The sequence below is a fragment of the Arachis hypogaea genome, chromosome 15, assembly GCF_003086295.3.
Source record: "Arachis hypogaea cultivar Tifrunner chromosome 15, arahy.Tifrunner.gnm2.J5K5, whole genome shotgun sequence".
NCBI lineage: Eukaryota > Viridiplantae > Streptophyta > Magnoliopsida > Fabales > Fabaceae > Arachis > Arachis hypogaea.
In genome coordinates this window covers 30,049,781-30,073,129 of record NC_092050.1, presented here as the reverse complement: position 1 = coordinate 30,073,129, position 23,349 = coordinate 30,049,781, and the positions used below count along the sequence as shown (strand labels likewise).

The 23,349-nt window shown below is 34.8% G+C and overlaps 1 protein-coding gene across 4 annotated transcripts; it reads left to right on the top strand.

The window, feature by feature from the left end:
• The first annotated feature begins 3,736 nt into the window (after positions 1–3,736).
• Positions 3,737–10,204, top strand: LOC112750097 (uncharacterized). Of its 4 annotated transcripts, none has more exons than XM_072218988.1 (8): positions 3,737–4,059; positions 4,201–4,365; positions 4,730–4,904; positions 6,772–6,862; positions 6,988–7,372; positions 7,471–7,706; positions 9,751–9,822; positions 9,936–10,204. In XM_072218988.1, exons 6-8 carry the CDS (start codon positions 7,491–7,493, stop codon positions 10,011–10,013), a joined length of 366 nt encoding a protein of 121 aa, XP_072075089.1. In that variant the 5' UTR covers positions 3,737–4,059; positions 4,201–4,365; positions 4,730–4,904; positions 6,772–6,862; positions 6,988–7,372; positions 7,471–7,490; the 3' UTR covers positions 10,014–10,204. The 4 variants fall into 4 exon arrangements, 2 of the variants coding, with proteins under 2 accessions (XP_072075089.1, XP_072075088.1); XM_072218987.1 differs by having other exon boundaries at positions 6,970–7,372; XR_011873353.1 differs by lacking the exon at positions 9,751–9,822 and having other exon boundaries at positions 6,970–7,372.
• Positions 10,205–23,349: the final 13,145 nt, after the last annotated feature.

The window sequence follows — 23,349 nt, the reverse complement described above, 5'->3', positions numbered from 1 at the left end:
GCCTTTGTGAAAAACCTTGTGCCACAAGTCGGGCTTTATAGCGCACAACTTCATTTTTCTCATTTCGTTTTCTCACAAATACCCATTTGTATCCAGCAGGTTTTACATCTGCAGGTGTACGGACTACAGGTCCAAAGACTTCACGTTTTGCAAGTGAGTCTAATTCAGCCTTCATGGCTGCTTCCCATTTTGGCCAATCATTTCTTTGTCGACATTCTTCGACTGATCTTGGCTCAAGATCCTTACTTTCATGCATGATATCTAATGCCACATTATATGCAAATATTTCATTGACAATTGTCTTATTTCGGTCCAATTTCTCTCCTGTAAAGACATAATTTATCGAGATCTCGTCATTTTCACAATTTTCAGGTACCTGAACGTCTTCTGGCGTTATATCAGAATTTTGGACAACTGCAGGTGTCTTTACTATGTCTTTTTCAACAGGAATCGTATTTACCTCTTTTTTCTTTCGAGGATTTTTATCTTTGGAACCAACAGGCCTGCCACGCTTCTGGCGTGTATTTGCTTCAGTGGCAGTTTGTCCAACTAGGACATCAATTCGAATTGGGGCATTTTCTGCCCTGCCACGCTTCTGGCGTGAATTTGCTTCAGTGGCTACTTGTCCTACTGGGACATCAATTCGAATTGGGGCATTTTCCGCTGGTATATAAGATTTAGTTATCCTCTTTGTATCGGAAAATGCATCAGGCAATTCATTTGCTATTCTTTGCAAATGTATAATCTTTTGAACTTCTAGTTCACATTGCCCTGATCGAGGATCTAAATGCATCAACGATGATGCATTCCAATTAAGTTCCTTTCCAAGAAGCTTATTCTCTCCCCCTAATGTTGGAAATTTTGATTCATCAAAATGACAATCCGCAAACCGGGCTTTAAATACATCTCCCGTTTGTATCTCAAGATACCTCACTATAGAGGGAGAATCATATCCAACATATATCCCCAATTTTCTTTGGGGTCCCATTTTGGTACGATTAGGTGGTGCAATGGGAACATATATTGCACACCCAAATATTCTTAAATGGGAGACATTTGGCTGCTGGCCAAAAGCTAATTGCATAGGAGAGAACTGATGGTAACTCGTTGGGCTCAAATGAATAAGTGCTGCGGCATGTAAAATAGCATGCCCCCAAACCGAGGTTGGGAGATTTGTTCTCATAAGCAAGGGTCTAGCAATTAATTGGAGGCGTCTAATAAGCGATTCTGCTAACCCATTTTGCGTGTGAACATAAGCTACTGGATGTTCAACACTTATTCCATTAGCCATACAATAAGCATCAAAAGTTTGGGAAGTAAATTCACCAGCATTATCAAGACGAATTGCTTTAATTGGATTTTCTGGAAATTGTGCTTTTAATCGAATAATTTGAGCCAATAATCTCGCAAACGCCAGGTTGCGAGAAGATAATAAGCACACATGTGACCATCTTAAAGATGCGTCTATTAGGACCATAAAATATCTAAAAGATCCACATGGTGGATGAATAGGTCCACATATATCACCTTGAATCCTTTTTAGGAATTCAGAGGACTCAAATCCAATCTTTACTGGTGATGGCCTTAAAATTAACTTCCCTTGAGAACATGCAGCACAACAAAATTCACTAGATTTAAGAATCTTCTGGTTCTTTAGTGAATGTCCATGAGAGTTTTCAATAATTCTCCTCATCATGGTTGTTCCCCGGATGACCCAATCTATCATGCCAAATTATGAATTCATTTGGGCTAGTAAACTTCTGGTTTACAATGGCATGTGATTCAATTGCACTAATCTTAGTATAATATAACCCGGATGAAAGTGAGGGTAATTTTTCTAATATAATCTTTTTATTTAAATTATGAGTTGTGATACATAAATACTCATGATTTCCCTCATTCATCGTTTCAATATGATATCCATTTCGGCGAATATCTTTGAAACTCAACAAGTTTCTCAGGGACTTGGTAGATAATAGTGCATTATTTATTATAAATTTTGTTCCTCCAGGAAACAAAATTATAGCTCTTCCGGAGCCTTTTATCACATTGCCTGAGCCAATGATAGTATTAACATATTCCTCTTTTGGCACAATATGGGTAAAATATATATCACTTTTAAGAATTGTGTGCGAACTTGCACTATCTACAAGGCAAATATTTTCAGAATATGTCCTTGCCATTTTTCTTCAAAGAACAAATGATAATAATGATAAAATGAGTAGAAGTACATGCACAGTAAAATTATTTACATGAATACTTAACAAACACATATATTAAACTATTCCATCATTAATCAAATGGCCAATATTTCCTTCAAGATCCTCAAAGAAATTAGATACATCATAATGAGTGGTGGAATTTTCATCATTTGAAACAAAATTTGTTTCCTTTTTTTTTTGTCAGCCTTTTTCAATGATGCTTGAAAAAGATCAACTAGGTGCCTTGGGGTACGACAGGTACGTGACCAATGGCCCTTTCCACCACAACGGAAGCATTTATCCTTAATTGATTTACTTTGCCCATTGTTTCTTTCTTTATCCCACTTCTGGTGAGATCTTTTCTTATGAACATAATTTCTTTTTCTTCCATAAATTTTTTTGTTACCAAAATCTTGCCATTTACCTCTTCTGGGGTTATAATTTGCCGCATTTACTTCAGAAAATGGGGCGGCGCCAGCTGGGCGCGCTTCATAATTTCTTAAGAGCAACTCATTGTTGCGTTCAGCAACAAGAAAGCAAGAGCTCAAAAATTTTTAAATTCTTTTTCTCGATACTGCTGCTGCAGGAGCACATTCGAGGCATGGAAGGTCAAGAAATTTTTTTTTCTAATATATCGGGCATGAGGAAGTATCACCGTCTTTTCATGATTATACCTTTTTTCAGGGTCTTTCCACAGATTTGCAGGATCTTTTAATGTGGGATATTCATTTTTCAATCATACTTCAAGATGATGACGAAGGAAAATCATGAATTTGGCTTTATCCTTCTGGGATGTATTATTTTCAGCCTTAATGGTATCTTCAAGATCCATTGAATCAAGATGGATTTCAGCATCTAATATTCATGATAAATAATTGTTTCCAGATATATTAAGAGCATTAAATTCAAGATGAAAGAGCTTCGACATAATGAAAATTTGTTACCTGGAGTCTTCCTAAAATTTCTTAGAGCTTCGTGCTGATAACGTGTTATAAAATAACTAAATAAGGAAGATAAAATAAAGAAATATAAATAAAAGACTCTAGTATTAATATTCACTAATATTAATATCATCCTACCATAATAACTATGATTTATATATTAATACTATATTTATAATATGAAGAGAAAGAAAAGCTTTGTAGATAGAGAAAAAATGCTTTTATTGATGTGTAAATGGCTTCTGATCAAGCCTTCTATTTATACTTGTGAAAGTCTAACTTTCTTCAACATTATTAATTATAATCTATCTTGAGAATGTTAACTTCTCATAGGAATGGGCATCCACGTAGTTATCCTTATCACAACACTAATTACCAAGTTTGTTTTGAAAAAAAGATAAGAAAACGTATTAGCCATCTTTCACCGCATTTTCGGTCACTTATTTTTTAAACAGAAGGCATTTCTTCGTTTAGCATTAAGTAAATAAAAGGATAAGATAAGTATAATCAGAAAAGGACTATTAAAATATTATAACTTAAATTATTTAATTTTAAATTCGTAAGAATATTAACTAATCACCGAATATCTTGACTAAGATGAAATTGATAGGAATTCAAAAAATCACCAATTTTTTAGTCGTCAGTTTCTCCCCCCTTGTTTACTTAATCCGCGCCTCCTTCGCCGAAAACAGAACAACCTTAAGGCAGCTTAAACCCCATATCACAACCCCTTCTAAGTTAAACGCAGGAACTCCAGTCAACTTCATCCTCCAGAGCACCGGCACCAATAACGCCGCACCGCATTCTATTGCCGTCGCCTAACATCGTGCGTGACGTCGGCCCTTGCTCCTTGGAAGGTCGTCCCTATCTTCGTTGTTTGGAAGGTCGTCCCCATCTTCAGTTACCACAATGGCGAGGTGAGTGTGGTCTATGGCGGGTTGCTTTTCTCTATTTACTTTGATGGGTTGCTTTCTTTCTTTAACAGTTTGATTGCTTATGCTATTACGTATATAAGGTGTTTGTGTTAATGTCGTTTTTATTTTGGGTTTTTTTTGCAGCAAGGTTGTGAGGTTGTCCTTTGCTCAAGTTTTGACGGTGATTTCTCAAAAGTAGAACGTTATCTTGGGGGAAGTTTATAAGAAGTAGTACACATCAAACCCCTTATCTCCACCCTAAGAAGTAAGAAGACTAAAGCCATTCACAGAAGGCTCACCAAGCACCAGGTATTTGCCTTGCCTTGTGCTTAATTTGGATTTGATTTGACAACATTTTATGTAATTTGATCCCCCTTGTATTAATGTCTGCCTATTTAAATTCTTTAATTAGCTTTGAGTTTTGTTCCTGTTCATTCATCATGATAATTTTGGTTCTAAATAATTAAATATGTTGGTTGTTGAATTTATTTTAAACTTATTCAAGATGATGTCATGAGAAAATGAGCTAGTATTTGCAACTTATAATATCATGAAGTTAGTTGTGAGTTAGGATATTGACACTAAATCTGTTTTTGATGTGAATTGCAATATTAAGACCCAATCTGTTTATGTAAGTGAAACTTGAGGTAACCATGAATTTTTACTGAACCAGACCAAGCAGTTCCAGCAAAACCAAAACAAGCAGTAGCCCTTGTTTGTCTTCTTTCCACATAGTTCTGACGCAGTTCCAGCACGTCGGCGCCGCCTGTAGCAGCGTCCTCCATCCACTGTTGCTGCAACACCCCTATCTCCTTTCTTTTTGCATTGTTCTAGTTTTCTGCTTCCAGGTTTTTGGCCATTTTCCTTTTTATTTTTATTAAGTTTGATTACTTATGGTTAATTAGTTGATTTTGGTTAATTAGTTTGGTTAGAATTATTGCTGTTAGTTGATTATAGGTGGTTAAGTTAGGATGATTTTCTTTAGATTGTTAGGTTTTGATTGTTGATGAAAGTGTTTGGAGCTAGTTTGCTGTTTAGGAACTTTCAACTACTTAAAACTAATTGGAACTAAACTAACTAATTTATTACATGATAAATATTATACCATAAATTTTACAGAAAAATATAAAACCTATACGCTAGTACCACAATTTATGAGAAAGCAATAAGAATAAATCGTTGAAAATTAAATCTTTTTAGTAAAGAAATATAAAACTATTTCATTCACCACCATGATTTACGGCATAATGACTATTGAGATATGAAACCAAAAATATACCAACGATTTATATAAAGGGAGAGTATAATAATATTTTTGCTTAGTTAACTGTTTGTCTTAACCAAAACATGTATGTATATATACTATATTAAAAAATAGTAATTTAATAGAAAATTACAATTTCTTTTCTAAGGGAAAAATAATAAAAGGTTAATATTTATTTATTTTTCCGTCCTCCAAATACTGTTGTAATTGTTGTTTTGATGAGAAACTGTGTTGATTCATATTGAATACAAGCATATTTATAAGATTATAATTAATCTCCATAATAATCTTCTTCTTCTAGTGGCTAATTATTGTATCCGTACCTAGATATCAAGTTGGAAAAGAAGGTCTAAGTGATGAAAATCAGGATGCACATTTAGAAGTTAATATAGCTTCTGATATATAATACATCGTATTATATAGGCACTTATTAGGCCGTGTTCAAAGCATGTCAACGATCGTAGCTTCAAGTCTTCAACTGCAATGTTTATGAAAAAGAAAAAATAAGTAAATAAAGTTTAGACCTAAGAGCCTTATTCTGTGCTCAGCTAATTTTGTGTTTCAATGTCTAATTTTCTGTGTAACTTTTATCATGTACTCTTAGCATATTGAATGGGGTTTAGCTGAGTTTCAATCCATTTTAGTTGGTGTTAAATTTAGTATGTTACTTTTTAAACAAATTATAGTTCGAAAAATGGATTTTCTAAAAACTGGTTTTAATACTGGATTTTTGGTTAAAAAATCTGGCTTGGAAATGGATTTCTACAAACCTGGTTTTAAATTTGGATTTTTGGTTAAAAACTTTAGTTTTAAAACTACATTAAAAAAAACAGATTTTAAATTTGGATATTAAAAAACCAGATTTAAAACCAGATTTTAAATTTGGCTTTTAAAAAAACTGGATTTAACACCGGTTTATATATAAAACCATATTTACATAGTAAAATCGGTTTGAACCGGTTTTATTTTTTCAAGCCTGCTGGGAACTGGTTTCTCTTCTTAATCAGGTTCCAGGTTGGTTTTCTAAACCACAAAATTGGTTCTAAGGTGGATGCAGTTTGGATTTTTGAAAATCCAAACCATGCCCACCCCTGGTTATTAGACCTGAGAAAATCTGGTTGTGGTTATGGTTTATACTTGGACTGATTAACTATTTTATTTTTGTTCTTGGTTTGGATTTTTTTTATCCTGGTTAAGCTTGATGGTTGGGCTATTTTTTATTGTTATGTGGTTATTTGATATGTTTTTATAATATTATGATTTTGGTTGTGAGTCTTGGATCTAGAGTGTATGTTATTCTTGTTTAAAAAACATTCTTTTAAACTCTGTAATTTTTTAAAAATTATTTTTTGTTACAGAATTCTGTTGGTGATGTACTGATATTTGTGTACTATTGATTTTTACATTGTCGTTCTCTTGCTAATTGTCTAAGGATCTTATGTTGTGTAAAGGATTAATCAAATGCCAAGGAAACCTCGGTACACCGTTAGTACTGCAGTCGGAACTATAACTACCCCTGATAGTCAAACCCACGCTACTCTGGTGAGTTAAGTAATGCACCACTTATTTCAAATGTTGATTTGCCTTTTAGGATAGACTTTTATTCAATATAATTTGTGGGAATACTGAAAAAAATTTGGTTGATGTAGTAACTACTTTGTTTTTAGCACGTGGATGGAACGAAGGATACGGGAGCAAATACTTCAAGTGCATAGCGATGTGGTAGAGCGCCTCCACCTCCGCATTCCGGCAACGGTGTTCGACAATCTCGTGTTAGTGCTGTACCGTTTTGACCACTGCGCAATGAAACACGATTGGCTCTGTCAAGTGACATGGGGGACACTTGAGCTCCTGCAACACACACAGAACATCCGGATTTACATGAAGTTGTAGATGACTCTTTAGAAGATGAAGACTATGACCCGGAGGCAAATGAGGTCAATTCATTCGATGACCATGTCGACGACTTATTTGCCGCACATGACGTTGAACGTCAAGGCAATGCCAACAGCAAAAAAAAGGACACTGATTTTTGGGTTGTTGATGTCATCGGTATTTTTTTTCTTGTTTCTTAGAAATCATAATTACTCTTCTCCTTGCATTCTAATTCTCTTAGTAAACTAACGTTTAAAGCTTTTTTCCTCTATTAGAAAATGGCGTGACTTCTTGTATGGAGCTGACTGTTAAAGAGGCATTAACACTTCCTCCTGGAAGGAAGATCGTACTCCAACATAACAGAGAGTTGCAACAAGTTCGACAGGCAGCAGGCCTATTGAGCGGGTTCTTGGGGACTTTGGGGGCTGATTTTCAACAGTTACCAATTTGTGAAACTAGTTGGAAGACAATGAACAAGGCTTTCAAGGAGCATGTGTTTGACCAGGTTAAGGTAATTTTTAAGTTTGTTGATAAAGTAAGGCGTTACCACTGCTTGAAGTTTTTTTGGGTCGTTCAACTGTTTTTCAAGTGTAAAAAGCTTTTTTTTTTCTCTTAAATGAACAGTATAAGGGAAAGATGAAGAGGCACACACATGATATTGACCATACAAATTTTTAGAGAATATCGATATATATATAAGGACTTTTTTGTTTAGTGTAAATTGCACTACGTTATTATATAGCTTAGTCCCCAATTAATCCAGTCCTTCGTGTATCGCAATGTAACTAATAATTATAGTAATAATAATAACAATAATAATAATAAAACTTATAAACCTCATGAGAATGTTAAAGCTGCTCCTATAGTAAACAATTAGAGAGTGACTAGCTATTATTTATGACTTTTGTTTAATCAAAATGTCAGAAGAAAATAAATATGGAACACATTTGCACAAGTTGAATCTGTTACTCTACTAACTTTGAAAATTTGAATGTTTTGTGGTTTTAATTTTTTTTTTGAGAGATTATTTGATTATTGACTAGCTCTGGTTATGCTATTTTTCTGTTCTGCTATTCTCCGTCAGTAGGTGGATTTCTTTGGTTTTCTATTTTTCTGTTTTTGTCTGGTAAATTAGAGAAGGATAGTGCATGTTGGGTTTCTATTTGTTCACTACTTTGAATTTTATTGCTGAGAATTGTTCATGTCTGTTTCAAGTGGTTAATTATTATATGTTTTCTTTCTGTTAATTTTTAGTCTGCTCCTCCTCAACCCTCTCGACCAAAAACCCCTTCACCTTTCAACTTTGTTATTTCTGTCCCTGCCTGTAGAAAGCTATTGTAGAAGAGATTCAACTTGATTCCTTTAATAGGATTTGATGGGTTCCTTTACCAAAAAGTTTTAATAGATTGTATTAGTAACTAATACCATTATTTAATGAAGTGATATATACTTGATCACTACTAAGCTGGTCCAGCAAGGGGATTCTTCTCATATCTCCAATAATGATTTTTCCATTATCATTATTGGGAACGTTCTGTGGCATGTATTATTTTTGTGGCATGTATGATCAGGTGAGCGTTCCATCAAGATTTGATTTGATCCTGTTACTGATAAGGTGTATGTTAGGAGGGAATATAGACGGTCAGAGTGTCTTTCATGCACTTGTTCCTAGCTAACTTTGATTACTGAAAAACAAATACTTAATATTGAGCCATCTTTGTCAAGGGTCTCTTTATTCTTGAAGTTCATGATCAAGGTCCACCTACTATGATTTTTTGTCTGTATGATAAGTTCTTGTTAACCTTTATGTGGACCAAGTTATGTGGGCTTATGTGATTAGGCATGCTTATATTGGATGTATGTGACTTTTGATCTTTATATGGTTATATTGGTTGTGAAACTTGCATTTTGAACTTAGCCTTTAGGATAAAGTTTCCATGGTAGAAAGCTCTCAATCATATTTGCTTGTGTGTTGATTTGATCACTCGTGTATAAAGTTCTGTGATGTAGAATGGATGTGGAGTTAAAGTTAAGTGGTTACAATGACGGTGTGAAAGCACTGATAGAAGATCTTTATCATCTTCATTGTGCTATCTTATAATCTGAACTATTTGTAACGAGTCTTTCACTATGATGACGATGGAAGATGGAGAATAAAGCGGGAAATTGTACAAAGAATAGGAAGATCCTAGAGGAACGCAAGAAATCATTTGTTCTATAAGGTTTATGACAAAGAACTAACTTTTGAGAAAAACCTCAAGCGTAAGCCATCAAGAATAGATGCAAATCACTGGAAATAGTTTATTGAATATCGGTTGAAGGAGGACACACAGGTAACAAATATTGAGTTGGTATTTCATTGTATTCGATTTTAAACCGTTATGAATTACTACTAAATATGCTGAATTTATTGTGATAGTGGAAAAACTACTACCGAAAATATCTTCACCTTATCCTTTTTTGTGTTTCCTGAAGTTGTACATGGATGACTTATAAACCATTAACATTGTAGTAATTTATCTCGATAACATTTATGTTTTTCTTTTTGTTCGTAGGAGAAATGTAGAAAAAATGCCATTAATCGTTCAAAGCAACTGTATACACATACTGGAGGTTCTAAAACAATGGCAAGAAAGAGACACAAAGAAATAATTAATTTAAATTCAGTTTCAGAATTTTGACTTGTTTTTAGTAATATAGTGTTGTCTGTTATATGATTGTGTCTTGATGAATGTTATAGGAGCAACGACAGGGAAGGCCTATTGGTAGAGGAGAGATATGGACCATGAGTCATAAAAAAAGAATGGTTTGCATATGAATGAACATGCGCGCGTTGTTGGGGTAAATCATGTAGATATAGGTTTTCCTCTCTCTTTTGTCACATGTCTATTTCTATTTTATTGATTCTTTTAATCGAATATTTTTTTAATATTCTCCCTGTATGTCCAAAATACAAATAAAATTATACCATTTTTTTAATAATAGACACTATTCTAATTTTTGTTCTTATATCCTCATTTTATATTTTGTCCATATTTATGTGGCTATTCATCAATCTAAACATATTCATCATTTCTACCATAATTATATTTATGCTTACTTTTTTTTTCTAACACTTTATTCCATATAACATAATTGATCTAATAGTAGTCCACTATTACATCCTCCTCGTCTCCTCCTCTACCATTGTTCTCAACGTTTGAGTCCCTCCGATCCTTATACCATCCATGATTGCAGATCAATGATTGGTGACTGGTCTTGTTTTGTGAATTTTTTATTTAAAAAAAAAATCCTATTAAAGATTTTGAAATCCTATTAGAGCACCAACCAATCTTAGAAATAGCTACTCATTTATATTGAATTATTTTAATCATTGATTTATCGATCTAAAAATTTAATTGTGGGTCAATTAAAATAATTAAATTATAATAAAATAATTTATAAAATAAAAAATAAAAATATAACCATATTCTAATATAAATATTAAAAATGCACATTAAAAGTACGATAACTAAAATCTTCAAACCTCGTCTAATTTAATACAACACAAGAGTCAAATAATAAAAGAAATTTCTAAATATCAAAGCCAACATATAAAAAATTTAATCCATGAATAATTGTTAATATAGAAAATTTTCACTCTATTCTTTTATTTTTTTATTCTTTCTTTAATTTTTTTATTAATGGTAAATAAAAAAGAAAGACGTTATTAGCAAAAAAAAGATGATGACTAAATTCTAGTTTATTTTTTCATAAAAAACTAACTATCATCAAGTTGATTACTTTTTAAATAATCAAGTAATTTTATTTTAGTTTATTATTTAATAACATATTTATTAAACCAATAAAATAAAAAAGATCACCTATGATACATAATATAATTTATTACATAGAGTTTTTCATTTTCTTCCCATTCACAATTCTCTATACATATGCCGGTTAAATTAAGGTATGATTTCTAGTAAGAATGGTAAATATTCATAAAGATTATACATCTATCATGTGAATGAAATTAAAAATTTGTCAAGCCATTACGGAGAAGTCAAAGGACACGCCCCTATGAATAAATGGGATAAGAGTAGAAAAAGAGGTCTCAGACCTACTAAATCTATAACGTGAAATTATAATATAATTTATTTTATTTTATTTATATAAAAATTTAAAATTTGAATTCAAATAATTACTGAAATTTTTTTTTAGTTCGCCGAGGCCTTAGGCAAACTTTATGACATTGGTCGTAGTTCGCCTTACCCTTAGGCAAATGGCATGAAAATGATTAGGTTGGCCATTTTTTTCGGTAAACTTTGCTCCACCCCTATATAACTCACTGATTGATAGAAGAAGTTATTCAATAAAAATGGATTCATTGTTTTTAGTTCTGCCTAACCAATATTTACATATATGCCTCCTGAAGTGAGATGCCTAACAATATTACAAAATTTGATAGTGCATGCCATTGGTCAACAACACACAAAAAGAGTGAAAAATCTATTATAGATATCTGACAGAAATAGATGACGCTTTATTTTACAAAAGGTATAATGTTATTATTCATAGTATTTATTTGATTACTTTTTATTAGCTTATGTTCCATAGATGATACTATTATTATTATTTTATTATGTTACCCCTTATCAATTCTCACTACAAGAAAAACGTTGAGCACCATTGGATTTACTAGTGGAATAACAAAAATAATCCGTCAGTAAATATATTACCGGCAAATTTACCATAAAAAATAATCCGACGATATATATAACTCTCGCTAGTAACCAATTACCGTCGAATTTTCTAATTCGGTAGTAATTACCGATGGATTCTCCGGTGAATTATTTGCCCAAAAGCTATTTGATTACCGGCGGAAAATTTTCGTCGGTAAGTTTGACACCACACTATTTTGTTTCTCACCTAATTACCGTTGGATTTTTCTCCCGACAAATCCGACGGTAACTTCACTTTTTTGTTTTTTTTTACACACAATTAGTAGTCAAATTCTATTTTTTAAATTTATTTTTTACCCAAAGTAATCGAATTCTAAATAATAGAAATTGAATAATGATTCTATTAAATATCAAGTGTACAAATAAAATAAAAAGTCAAATAAATAAAATACAATCAAATAGTCTATAACAAAACCTTAATCACTATAGATCCTAATAGTTATTATCATTCTCCTGGTCCTGTTGAGGCGGCGGACTAGGCGGTGATGTCGTTACCCCTCCAGTAGCGCCGCTGCCACTAGCGCACATCTACTCTTGGTACACTACCATCTGTTATTCCATTTGCTGAAGCAGCTCCAACTCCTACCTAGATGAGCTCCAGCCTAAGGGAATATGTATCTGACACGCGTGCGAGGATCTCCTCAGACTGTTGCAGCTGCTGAGTCTATTGGTGAAGGCTCTAGGTGAAATTTAGCACCTGCTCTCTCAAATCGACAATGTCCTCAGGATTGATAGCGCGGCTAGTGGCAGAGGCAGATGAAGCCCTCAATGCTCCTTTTAATAAGGTTTTGTGGGAATTAGGTATCAGTTACATGATGGTGAGGATATACGTCTAATAAGGGGTTGGCACAATCATTGGACAAATGTATATCTTTTGGAGTTATTTGTTTTTCTGGTCGACTTGTGCGAAGCGAGTTTTATGGATATTGGTTATGATACCCTCTCAAGTGGAGCAACTATAACAACAATTAGAAGGTTAATGGTTGACCTAAACATGCCACCTGATGGTAGTTAAGAGGGGTCAAATACAGAGGACTCTAATGATGTGATAATGCAAGCAGATTTTGAAAACCATGAGGGATCTACGATCAGTGACCCAATGATGGATCCTATCAAGTTAACTCCGATGATGGTGAAGATGTAGGGGCTGAACCCATGAAAATTCTAGATGAGGAGAATGAATAGATGAACTACTTCACAAACACACAACTCACACTGACACAGCTTGCAATTTTTCGACCATACGATCATTCTGATCACTTTACCTTACTGAATCTCAAGTCAATAAATCCAAATTGTTTGTTTATGCAAAGGGTGCCCGAGGATGATCCCACTAATGAGTTTGAGATTGAGCAATAGTTTGAAAGCTAGGAGAAAGTTATTATGGCAGTTACGATATATAGCATTAAGAAGGATGTGGAGTATAAGATACTAGAGAGTGACCAGTTGAGGTATTCGGTGCAGTGCACTCAGTTTGGGTCGGGTTGTATTTGGATCATACACATTTCTTTTTGCCGAAAGTAGGAAAAATAGAAGGTGAGGAGATACAATGGTCCTCATACTTGTATGCAAACATCAATGGGCCAATACCATGAAAGGTTAGACTCAAAGTTGATTACTCAACACATATTAACAATGGTCAAAGCATACCCTACGAGTGATTAGCATAAGAGTTTTGCAAGGATCTGTTGAGAATAATTTTGGTTACAAAGCTTCATATAGAAAGATTTCACTTGCAAATTAGAGGGTCATTGCTAAAATAAACGGATGATTGGGAGGAATCATACAACGAGCTTCCTAGGTGGTTATACACAATGCAGATGTACTTACTCAGTAAGAAAAAATTGCATTGTCTTTAGTTACCTATGCTTAATTAAATATTAATATGTTCTATCATCCACTATCATATAGGTACTTGGGTATAACCTCAAACACAGCCTTGGCACGGTGATGTCGATAGTGTCATGTTCATCGAGTATTCTGAACATTCTCTCCTTGTATAAAGGCTTTCAAGCATCGCAAACCACTTATATTCTTTGATGACACTCACTTGTATGATAATATGGAGGCACACTACTTATGGCTATTGCCCAAGATGGTAATTCAAATATATTGCCTATTGCATTTGCCGTGGTTGAGGGAGAGACGAAGAATGCTTGGTCATTTTTTCTGTCTTATCTTTAGCATCATGTCACACCTCATTCAAGCTTGTTGGTGATCTCAAACAGACACAAGTCAATTGATGTTGCGTTAAACGCTGATGGAAGTAGTTGAAAACTACCACACGCCTTTCGCATTTTGTGCAAGACATATTGCGAATAACTTTATGTCGCACTTCAAGAATAAAGACTTGAAGAAGGTATATAATCACTCAAAAAAAAGTGAATAAAAAAAGTTGATTTGAAATTCTTTTCTCTCTCACACACACTTGAAAATGTTTCAAAGACTTAGTTTTATGAAAATCATGATAGAAATTGATTAAAATCAAAAGGTTTTGTTAAACTCTAGCCTAAACACTTTAAAAACATGGTTTATGCTAAAAACAGGGGATAAAATTGATTCTCTAGTAAGAGAATCGATTCTCTAGAGCTACAAAATAAAAAATTTGATTCTGTGAAGCCCTGGAATCGATTCTATAATAGAAAGCTTGTAACGGCTAGTTTTGAGAAAAAGAATCATTTCCACCTAATTTCTAACATTCCAATGCTTTAGAAATCATATAAATAGGTGTGTTTCATCCTTATTTAAAACACAACACTTTGTAAGCTTTCTTGAGTTCATATATCAATTTCTATACAAATTTAAAGTGGTTTATATACAATTTGAGCGATATACAAGTTTGTGTTCATTAGAGCTTGATTTGTATTCACTCTTCTAGAGAGTATTCAATTTTTGTTTCTTAAGTTGTGAAAGGAGATTTTTGTAACTTGTTGAGTGATTTGGAGTATGATTCTCTAAGTTTGTGAGGCTTGTCTATACGCTACATTCAGTGAAGATACCAAAGAAGTATATTAAGCACTCAAGAGAATTCTTAGAGAAGGTGTCTCTAAGTGGAGTGGCCTAATATACGAGTAGTGATACCGTGAGGTTTACATCAAGTGCTCATTGTTGTAACAGTTTGTCAAGCACCCTAGAAATTTGGTGATATAGTGAAAACCTGCGACACTTTGGTGGGGAGGACTGGACGTAGGCAAAAAGGTTACGCCGAACTAGAATATATCGTCGTTTGCAATCTCTCTCTACTCAATATTATTTCATAGTTATTACATTTTACTAAGTAGTGTGGAAAGTAAAAGTTCCTTGTAGATACTTAAGAAGTGACTTAAGTCCTTGAAAAAATACTAGTAAAAATTCATTTGTGCATTTTATTTCAAGTTCATTTAAATTTTGTGAAAATTCATCATTATTCTTTGATATTCAATTCACCCTCTCTTGAGTAATCGCAACATTTCAAACCGCCGCTAGATGCTACTCACGGCAATTATGAAAACGCAGTCAAGTAAACCGTCGGCATAAAAGTGGTGGCGATTTTGATCAATTGCAGGAACAACCGCCATTAGAGGCACATAGCAAGTAGCGGCGGTTTGGAACCGCCACTCTATACAACATGATGAATACATAGAGTTTTTTGCGGCAATGTCCAGCGGAAATGTAGAAAAGGAAAGCAATAACGGTAATAAAGTCACATAATAATTTGCGCAAACCGCCGCAGTACCTTCAGTACCCTTTTTCAAAAATTAAATCTATACATAAACTATTACTTAATATCATCTCTTAATATATATATATATATATATATATATATATATATATATATATATATATATATATATATATGATTACAACATAATCAAAGATCTACATCTCAAAATAAAGAAAAATCCCCCAAAATAATATGGATATTGCATTTCAAAATATAATATATATCTATTAAGCTTTACATAGTCAATAATCCAACAAAGTCATAACCAATACAATAAAAAGTCTTTAAGTAGCATGTTTTCATAATATGTACCTAAAATAATGCAATCCTAAAAGAGGTTTGCTTCTAATATTTAACTAGGTTAAAAGACTAAAGTTAACAATCACTTCAATCATAAGAAGATGACCTTGTCTCCACTGGTAATTCTGCAACGTAGGATCGAAAATAAAGAAAATTATGTTAGAATAAAATAAAAAGACTATAAAATGTACTCTCCTATATTTTTCTACTTTTTCACTATAAGCAATCAGCATCGACTTATTAACTATTAAGAATAAACAAACAGATAAATATTTGGTCTATTTACTCTCCTATTAGTCAAACCATAGTGTCGGATTGATGGGGGTACAAACAATTAAACAACTTTAATATCATGTTGCAAGCATGTATCACAAAATGAATAAGAAATGGTATATAAAAAGAATTAGTTCAAATGGAAATTCAATGAGAATCACTGAAGCTGATTATTGCTATATAATTAGGTAGGAGCAAACATTATTTTGTTTAGTTTATTCTGTGCTCATATGATACATTAACTATAGTAATTAGGCATCCATTTTTCCTAAACAAGTGCGCCACATATAAAGAAATATAGAAGTAATAATAAGCCTAAAAGTCACGGAACAAAGAATGTATAAAGTTTGAAGATGAAATTGAACAAAAGTTTAACGTATCTTCCAATTCAACTTTCCAATACAATTAGACTTAGCTTTCTTTCTTGTACATCTATTTGAACATGTGGAACTTCTGAGTCAGCAGATAAAGTTGTTTCAAGCTCTATGAATTGAGATGCTTCATTTTGATGAATAGCTTACTACTTTACAAGAATATCGTCTAAAACAGGACAAAATAACACATTCAGTAGATGAGAATTAAATAATTAAACGTTAACCATTCTGGAAATAAATTATAGAAGTCAATACACATTATTGAACAACAAGAATACGTGCAACTCAAAATGCTAACAAGAGCATGAATGAAACTGATATCTAAAACAGAGAACTCAACAAGAATCAAAATTGTTTTAAAAAAAATATAGCTTACTATAACTAACACATCCAATTTATCGGGACTAAATAATCAAACATCGACCGTTATGAAAAATTAAAGTCAATGCACATTCAAAAAAGAAAATCAAAGAAGAGAGAACTAATAAGTGGCAGAAGAGAAACTTGTGACATGGGGGAGAGGAGACTTTAGGAGAATTGAGCACAAATACTAGTTACTAGTATCTATTACTATTAGGAGAATAAGTTCTATACTAAGTTCTATACTAGAGATTAAAAAAAAAAAAAAAAAAAAACCTATGCAATGATTCTTGACTTCATCCCAAACAAACAGCAGAAGTTAAAGCATTTACATCATTTTCACCATGTTGGACCTGTATTTATTAGTAAACATTGACATAGCAAATTAATGTATTCATATGAGACATGTTAATATTTAAAAACTATTAGCTAGAATTGAAACTAAATATTTAAAATAGAATTGCTCATATCTAATGTCAATATCCTCAGCTATATGATGGTGTGAAAACTCTGGTTCTAGTGCAGAGTTTTAATACAAGATGGTGTGAAGCCAACTACAATAACTTCATTTTAATACAATATAAACAGAATGAGTGCAAACTTACAACAATGAATTTTTCAGTATTTTCAGGCTTCTTTGCAATCCCAATTGCAGTAGCTAATAATTTTCCAACAATGTTTTGTTATAATTTATAGGAATTCTGAGATGGTAAATAATCAAGTCAAATAAGAAATCAAGTATATCTATGTGCAGATTTATTTTAACTATCAAGCTAAATATATATGCTAACATGTGAAGAACAAAAGACATCTTAAGATTCAACTTCATTCAGATATGAAAAATAATTCTATTTCTGAACAAGTATACACAATAATACTTATATATTAATAATGTACTAAAGTAACATCGATCTTGATGTCTAACAATATATATGGATGAAAATAATTCACTTTTTAGTTTTTACACATACTATCATAAAATAAAAGACCAATTCAAGTATGGCTATTCATAGCATGAATACCGTGGCTACATTTTTACCCACCAATAATGAAATGAGAAGTGGAAAATATTTGAATCTTCTTGCTAAGTGCTAATTTGTTTAGTGTCACAGTAAAAATACTATCTGTAATCTGTTTAAACATTTTGAGATATTTAAATTAATAAAAAACATTTGGTTTATAAATTAATAATTAAATTTGTTTTTGAATTTTTCTAAAAATGTGTTGGAGAACTTGCTGGGTGTGTGAACAGTGCAGCTCCTGGTGGATCTGCTTCCACGACATCGTCTGCAGCAGCACGAGCAAATGGTAGAAGAGTTTATGGTTCTGCTAAAATTTCAGCTATGGAACAAATTCTTAAAAGTTTTTCTTTATTTTCATTATTAAGGTTGTTTTCTGATCTGATTTGGGGTTTGCAAATTCTAATCCACTAGAACTAGACCTCTTCTTTGCCAAAAACCTTTCACATTGCACCCGCATTGCTCATTATTTTTCTCCTTTTTACTATAATTAGAAATATTAATATTTATTTCTAAAAATTTATAATTTAAGAATAACGTTAATTTTTGCTTATGCAACGGTTTCTTTTATGCAGTTAAATTTTGAATCTCTCTCAAAAAGCATTGGAGCTATGTATTTTCTTTAAAAAATAATCATCATTCTAAGGATTGAAGATTTGAATTTAAAGATAACGGGATCTCTTTTCAATGGTTAAATAATTGATTTTTTTTAATTTTTATTACTTACCTTATTGAATTCTAAGGGAAAGTCTAGGGGCCAGCAAATTTATTAAAATTTGACCAGCACTTAGCCAGCAAAAGGAAAATGAGTGATTCTTCAACATTAGATAAAATCTCACACCATTAAATATACTATTTGATATGACCAGTAAACATCGGTTACAAGTTATAGCTCGGTAATGCCTGAGACCCAATCATAACCGACGATTTCATAATGGCCATAAACAACCTTAAATCAATAACGTCGGATTTACAATTAATCCTCTTCCTGGGCGTTACAACCTAAGGAAAACGGCCGACCTTTTCTGCTAATATAAAGCGGACGAGAAAGCTGAGAAAGGTATGTCACTCTTTCCAAAAATAAGATCTATTATCCACTTTACACTAACTTGAGCGTCGGAGTGCCTTTGCAGGTACCCACCCTCGCCGTTCATCCATTGCCGACGTATATCTTGGTCCAGTCGAGAAGTCCACTGACCTTATCAGAGGACGAGCTATACCTCGGAGCAGCTAGGCAAGAACATTTGGCGCCCACCGTGGGGCCGAATAAGCTTGAAATATCATTCGCAAAGGTCCCAAAACACCCTTAAAATACATTCATGGCTGATGTTCCTCTCCCTACCTCATCCGAACTCCTACGGATGGTGACCGAGCTTCAACAAGGAAATCAACGAATGGCGGAGGAAAATCAAAGAATGCAGGATCAAATCGTGCAGCTAGTTAATGCTCGGTTAGAGCACAACAATGATCATCATAACCAAGAGGAAAATAATGAGCGTCAATCAATACCGACCCATGTTTCCGAAACACCTCAGCAGGAGGATGAAGAGGCCCATCGAACCGAAGAAGCCCAACCAAACGCTGAGGAAGAGGAGCGCGACAACTCCGCTGGCCTATTTACGGCCGACATAATGAATTTTCAACTCCCCAGACAGTTCACCCTGCCAACGACTTTAACCCCATATGATGGGTTAGGAGACCCGAAGCAGCATATTAAAAAATTCCGATCTATTATGATCGTTAACGGTGCATCCGACCCTATTTTATGCCGTTATTTTCCATCCTTTTTAGATGGTCCTGCACTTGACTGGTTTTGCTCTTTGCCTGCAGATTCAATATCGCGTTTCTAGGAATTGGCCAAGCAGTTTGAAGATCATTTTGCAGCATCGACAATATACCTGCATGATTCTGACTACCTGACGACCATCAAACAAGGCCCGCAAGAAAGCCTGAAGGATTATATCACCCGTTTTACAAAGGTCGCCATGAGAATCCCAGATCTTCATCCTGAAGTTCATCTCCATGCCATTAAAAGCGGCCTTCGTGCGGGTAAATTCCAAGAGACAATTGCTGTGACTAAACCGAAAACCTTGGCAGAATTTTGCGAAAAAGCCAAGGGACAGATAGACGTTGAAGAACTTCGGCAAGACCGAAAAGTAGAAAAATCAGCTACTGTCAAGGATGATGATAAACCCCGGGATAGTAAGAAAGCCTTTAAGCCCGTTCCCCGCTACGAGTCATATACCCAGTTCAACGCAAAGAGGGATGACATTATCAAAGAAATACTCAACTCCAAACTAATCAAGCCTCCTCGTAAAGCTGACACTTACCCGGAGTCCAAAACTGTTGATAAATCCAAGTATTGCTCTTTTCATCAGAAACACGGGCACACAACCGATGAATGTGTGATCGCTAAAGATATCCTCGAGCGCCTCACAAGACAAGGCCACCTCGACAAGTTTATTGCAGGACACATGCAGAAGAAGGTAACCTCGGCCTCCGACCCCTCTGCAGCAAGCCCCTCATCAAAGGAAAAAGATAAAGCGCCAGCCCAACCCAGAGGAATTATCAACTGTATTTCAGGAGGATATGCTGGAGGCGGACATACAAGCTCGGCCCGAAAAATAACTTACAGGGCCATGTTGGTAGTCACAGATGCCCCTAAAGTTCCTCAGCCGATTCAAGACTTCCCAGAGATGACTTTCCATTCAACCGATTTTAATCATACCGATGCTAATTACGACGATCCAGTGGTAATTTCTGTTCAGTTGGGGGACTTAATAGTCCGCAAAGTACTTCTCGATACCGAAAGCAGTGCCGATGTGCTATTTTTTACCACGTTTGAAAAAATGAAGCTATGTAGCAACAGTTTGCAACCATACCATGGAGACTTGGTCGGATTTTCAGGGGAGCGAGTCCCTGTTTTAGGTTCCGTGTGGTTACAAACCACACTCGGTGAGCAACCATTATTTAAGACACAAGACATTCAATATCTTGTTGTCGACTGCTTTAGTCCTTATAATCTTATATTAGGTAGACCATTTTTAAATAGATTTGCAGCAATCGTGTCTACAGTTCACCTTTATGTTAAGTTCCCTGTGCAGGATAATTTAGTGGCAACCATCCACGGCGACCTCCATGAAGCTCGGCAATGCTATAACACAAGCTTGAAGCCCATCAAAAAGAGCAACATGGCGCAGGTCAACTCCATACAACCCGACCAGCCAAGATTGACGGAAATAGATCCAAGAGCTGACTTTGAAGATCGGCCTATGCCAAATGAGGACTTAACAAAGGTCCCCCTAACCGAGGATCCCATGAAATTTACCTTTGTGGGAACATCGATCAGTACGGAGGAAAGAGACTCACTTGTAAGATTTTTGCGTGAGAATGCCGACTTATTTGCTTGGACCCCTGCTGATATGCCCGGAATAGATCCATCTGTTATTACGCACAAGTTGGCAATTAATTCAGAAGCTCGCTCAATCTCACAAAAGAAGAGAAATCTTGGCACAGAGAAATGCCTTGCATCCCTGGCGGAGGTTAAAAAGCTCATTACTGCTAACTTCATCCGAGAAATCAGGTTCACAACATGGCTCGCCAATGTTGTTATGGTAAAAAAGAGTAACGGTAAGTGGCGCATGTGCGTCGATTTCACTGACTTAAATAAGGCATGTCCTAAAGATGCTTATCTTTTACCTTGTATTGACACTTTAGTTGACAACTCTTGTGGTTATGGTTCCTTGAGTTTTATGGACGCATACTCTGGTTATAACCAGATTCTCATGCATCCATCCGACCAAGAGAAAATCGCATTCATAACTGAATATGGTAATTACTGCTATAATGTTATGCCTTTTGGTTTAAAGAATGCAGGAGCGACATATCAGTGACTAATGAATAAGGTCTTCGAGAACCAGATAGGTCGGAATATCGAAGTTTATGTGGACGACATGGTCACCAAAACCATGGTCGGCAACTCTCATATCCACGACCTAGCCGAGATTTTTGGGCAAATCCGACGGTACAACATGAGATTAAATCCTGAAAAGTGCGCTTTCGGTGTACGCAGAGGGAAATTTCTCGGATTCATCCTCACCAGCCGGGGAATTGAAGCAAATCCCGAAAAATGTCAAGCGATACTTGATATGAAAAGTCCAAAAACACTAAAGGAGGTTCAACGCCTAACAGGGCGGCTCACGGATTTATCAAGATTTCTACCCTATTTAGCATTAAAGTCTTTTAGTTTTTTCCAATGCTTAAAAAAGAATACAAAACATTTTGAATGGACCAAAAGCTGTGAAGCTGCATTTCAAAATTTAAAACAATTCCTTTCGAAACCACCTATTTTACAAAAGCCAAAGTTCAATGAGCCATTATATATATACTTGTCTATTACTGATGTGGCAATTAGTTCTGTCCTTGTAACAGAAACGGACATAGGTCAACAGCCGATCTATTTTGTAAGCAAGTCACTACAAGGCGCCGAGCTTCGCTACCCGAGGTTGGAAAAGCTCGCACTGGCCTTGGTCTTCTCGTCGAGACGACTCCGACCATACGTCCAGGGACACACCATCATTGTCAGAACCGAACAACCTCTTCGGCAGATCCTCTCCAAACCCGAATTAGCAGGCAGACTTATCAAATGGGCCATTGAGCTTTCAGAATTTGATATTCAATACCGACCGAGAGGATCCATCAAGTCCCAGTACTTAGCCGATTTTGTTGCTGAGCTCACCCAGCCATGTCTGGAAGAAGAAAACTCGGACTGGATCTTGTTTGTGGATGGAGCTTCAAACCCCCAGGGGTCGGGGGCAGGAATATTATTAGAAAGTCCGGAAGGTATAATCCTCGAGCATTCTCTCCGGTTCTCCTTTAAAGCAAGTAATAACTAGGCTGAATACGAAGCCCTTGTCGCTGGACTCAGGTTAGCCATTGATTTACACATTACCAGCTTAAAGGTCTATTGTGATTCCTTGTTAGTAGTCCAACAAGTAAATCAGGCTTTTCAAACTAAAGACCAAGTTTTATTAAAATATTTAGACATTGTTCAACAGTTGATAAACAGTTTTTCAAAAATAGAATTTTGCCACATTCCCAGAGAACAAAATAATAGGGCTGACATTCTATCAAAATTAGCCACTACACAAGCACACACAGCAACACTACTGCAATCGACTTTAGATAAGCCGAGCATACATACAATTAGCATTTTAAACACTTCAAATGAAGAAAGTTGGCAACTACCTTATATACAGTACCTACAAGACGGCTCTGTTCCAGAAAGGATCTCAGATAAGAAAAGATTCCGACGACAAGCCTCTTTCTTCACATTAATGAATAATGTCCTATATAGGCGGGGATACTCCCGACCACTTTTGAAATGTTTGGACAGGAACGAGGC

Excerpts from the sequence above, each read along its gene's own strand:
- LOC112750097 (XM_072218988.1), top strand. The coding sequence starts at position 7,491 with ATGGAGCTGACTGTTAAAGAGGCATTAACACTTCCTCCTGGAAGGAAG. Across the intron at positions 7,707-9,750 it reads ATGTGTTTGACCAGGTTAAG|GAGAAATGTAGAAAAAATGC; the intron begins GTAATTTTTAAG and ends TTTTGTTCGTAG. Across the intron at positions 9,823-9,935 it reads CTGGAGGTTCTAAAACAATG|GAGCAACGACAGGGAAGGCC; the intron begins GCAAGAAAGAGA and ends TGAATGTTATAG.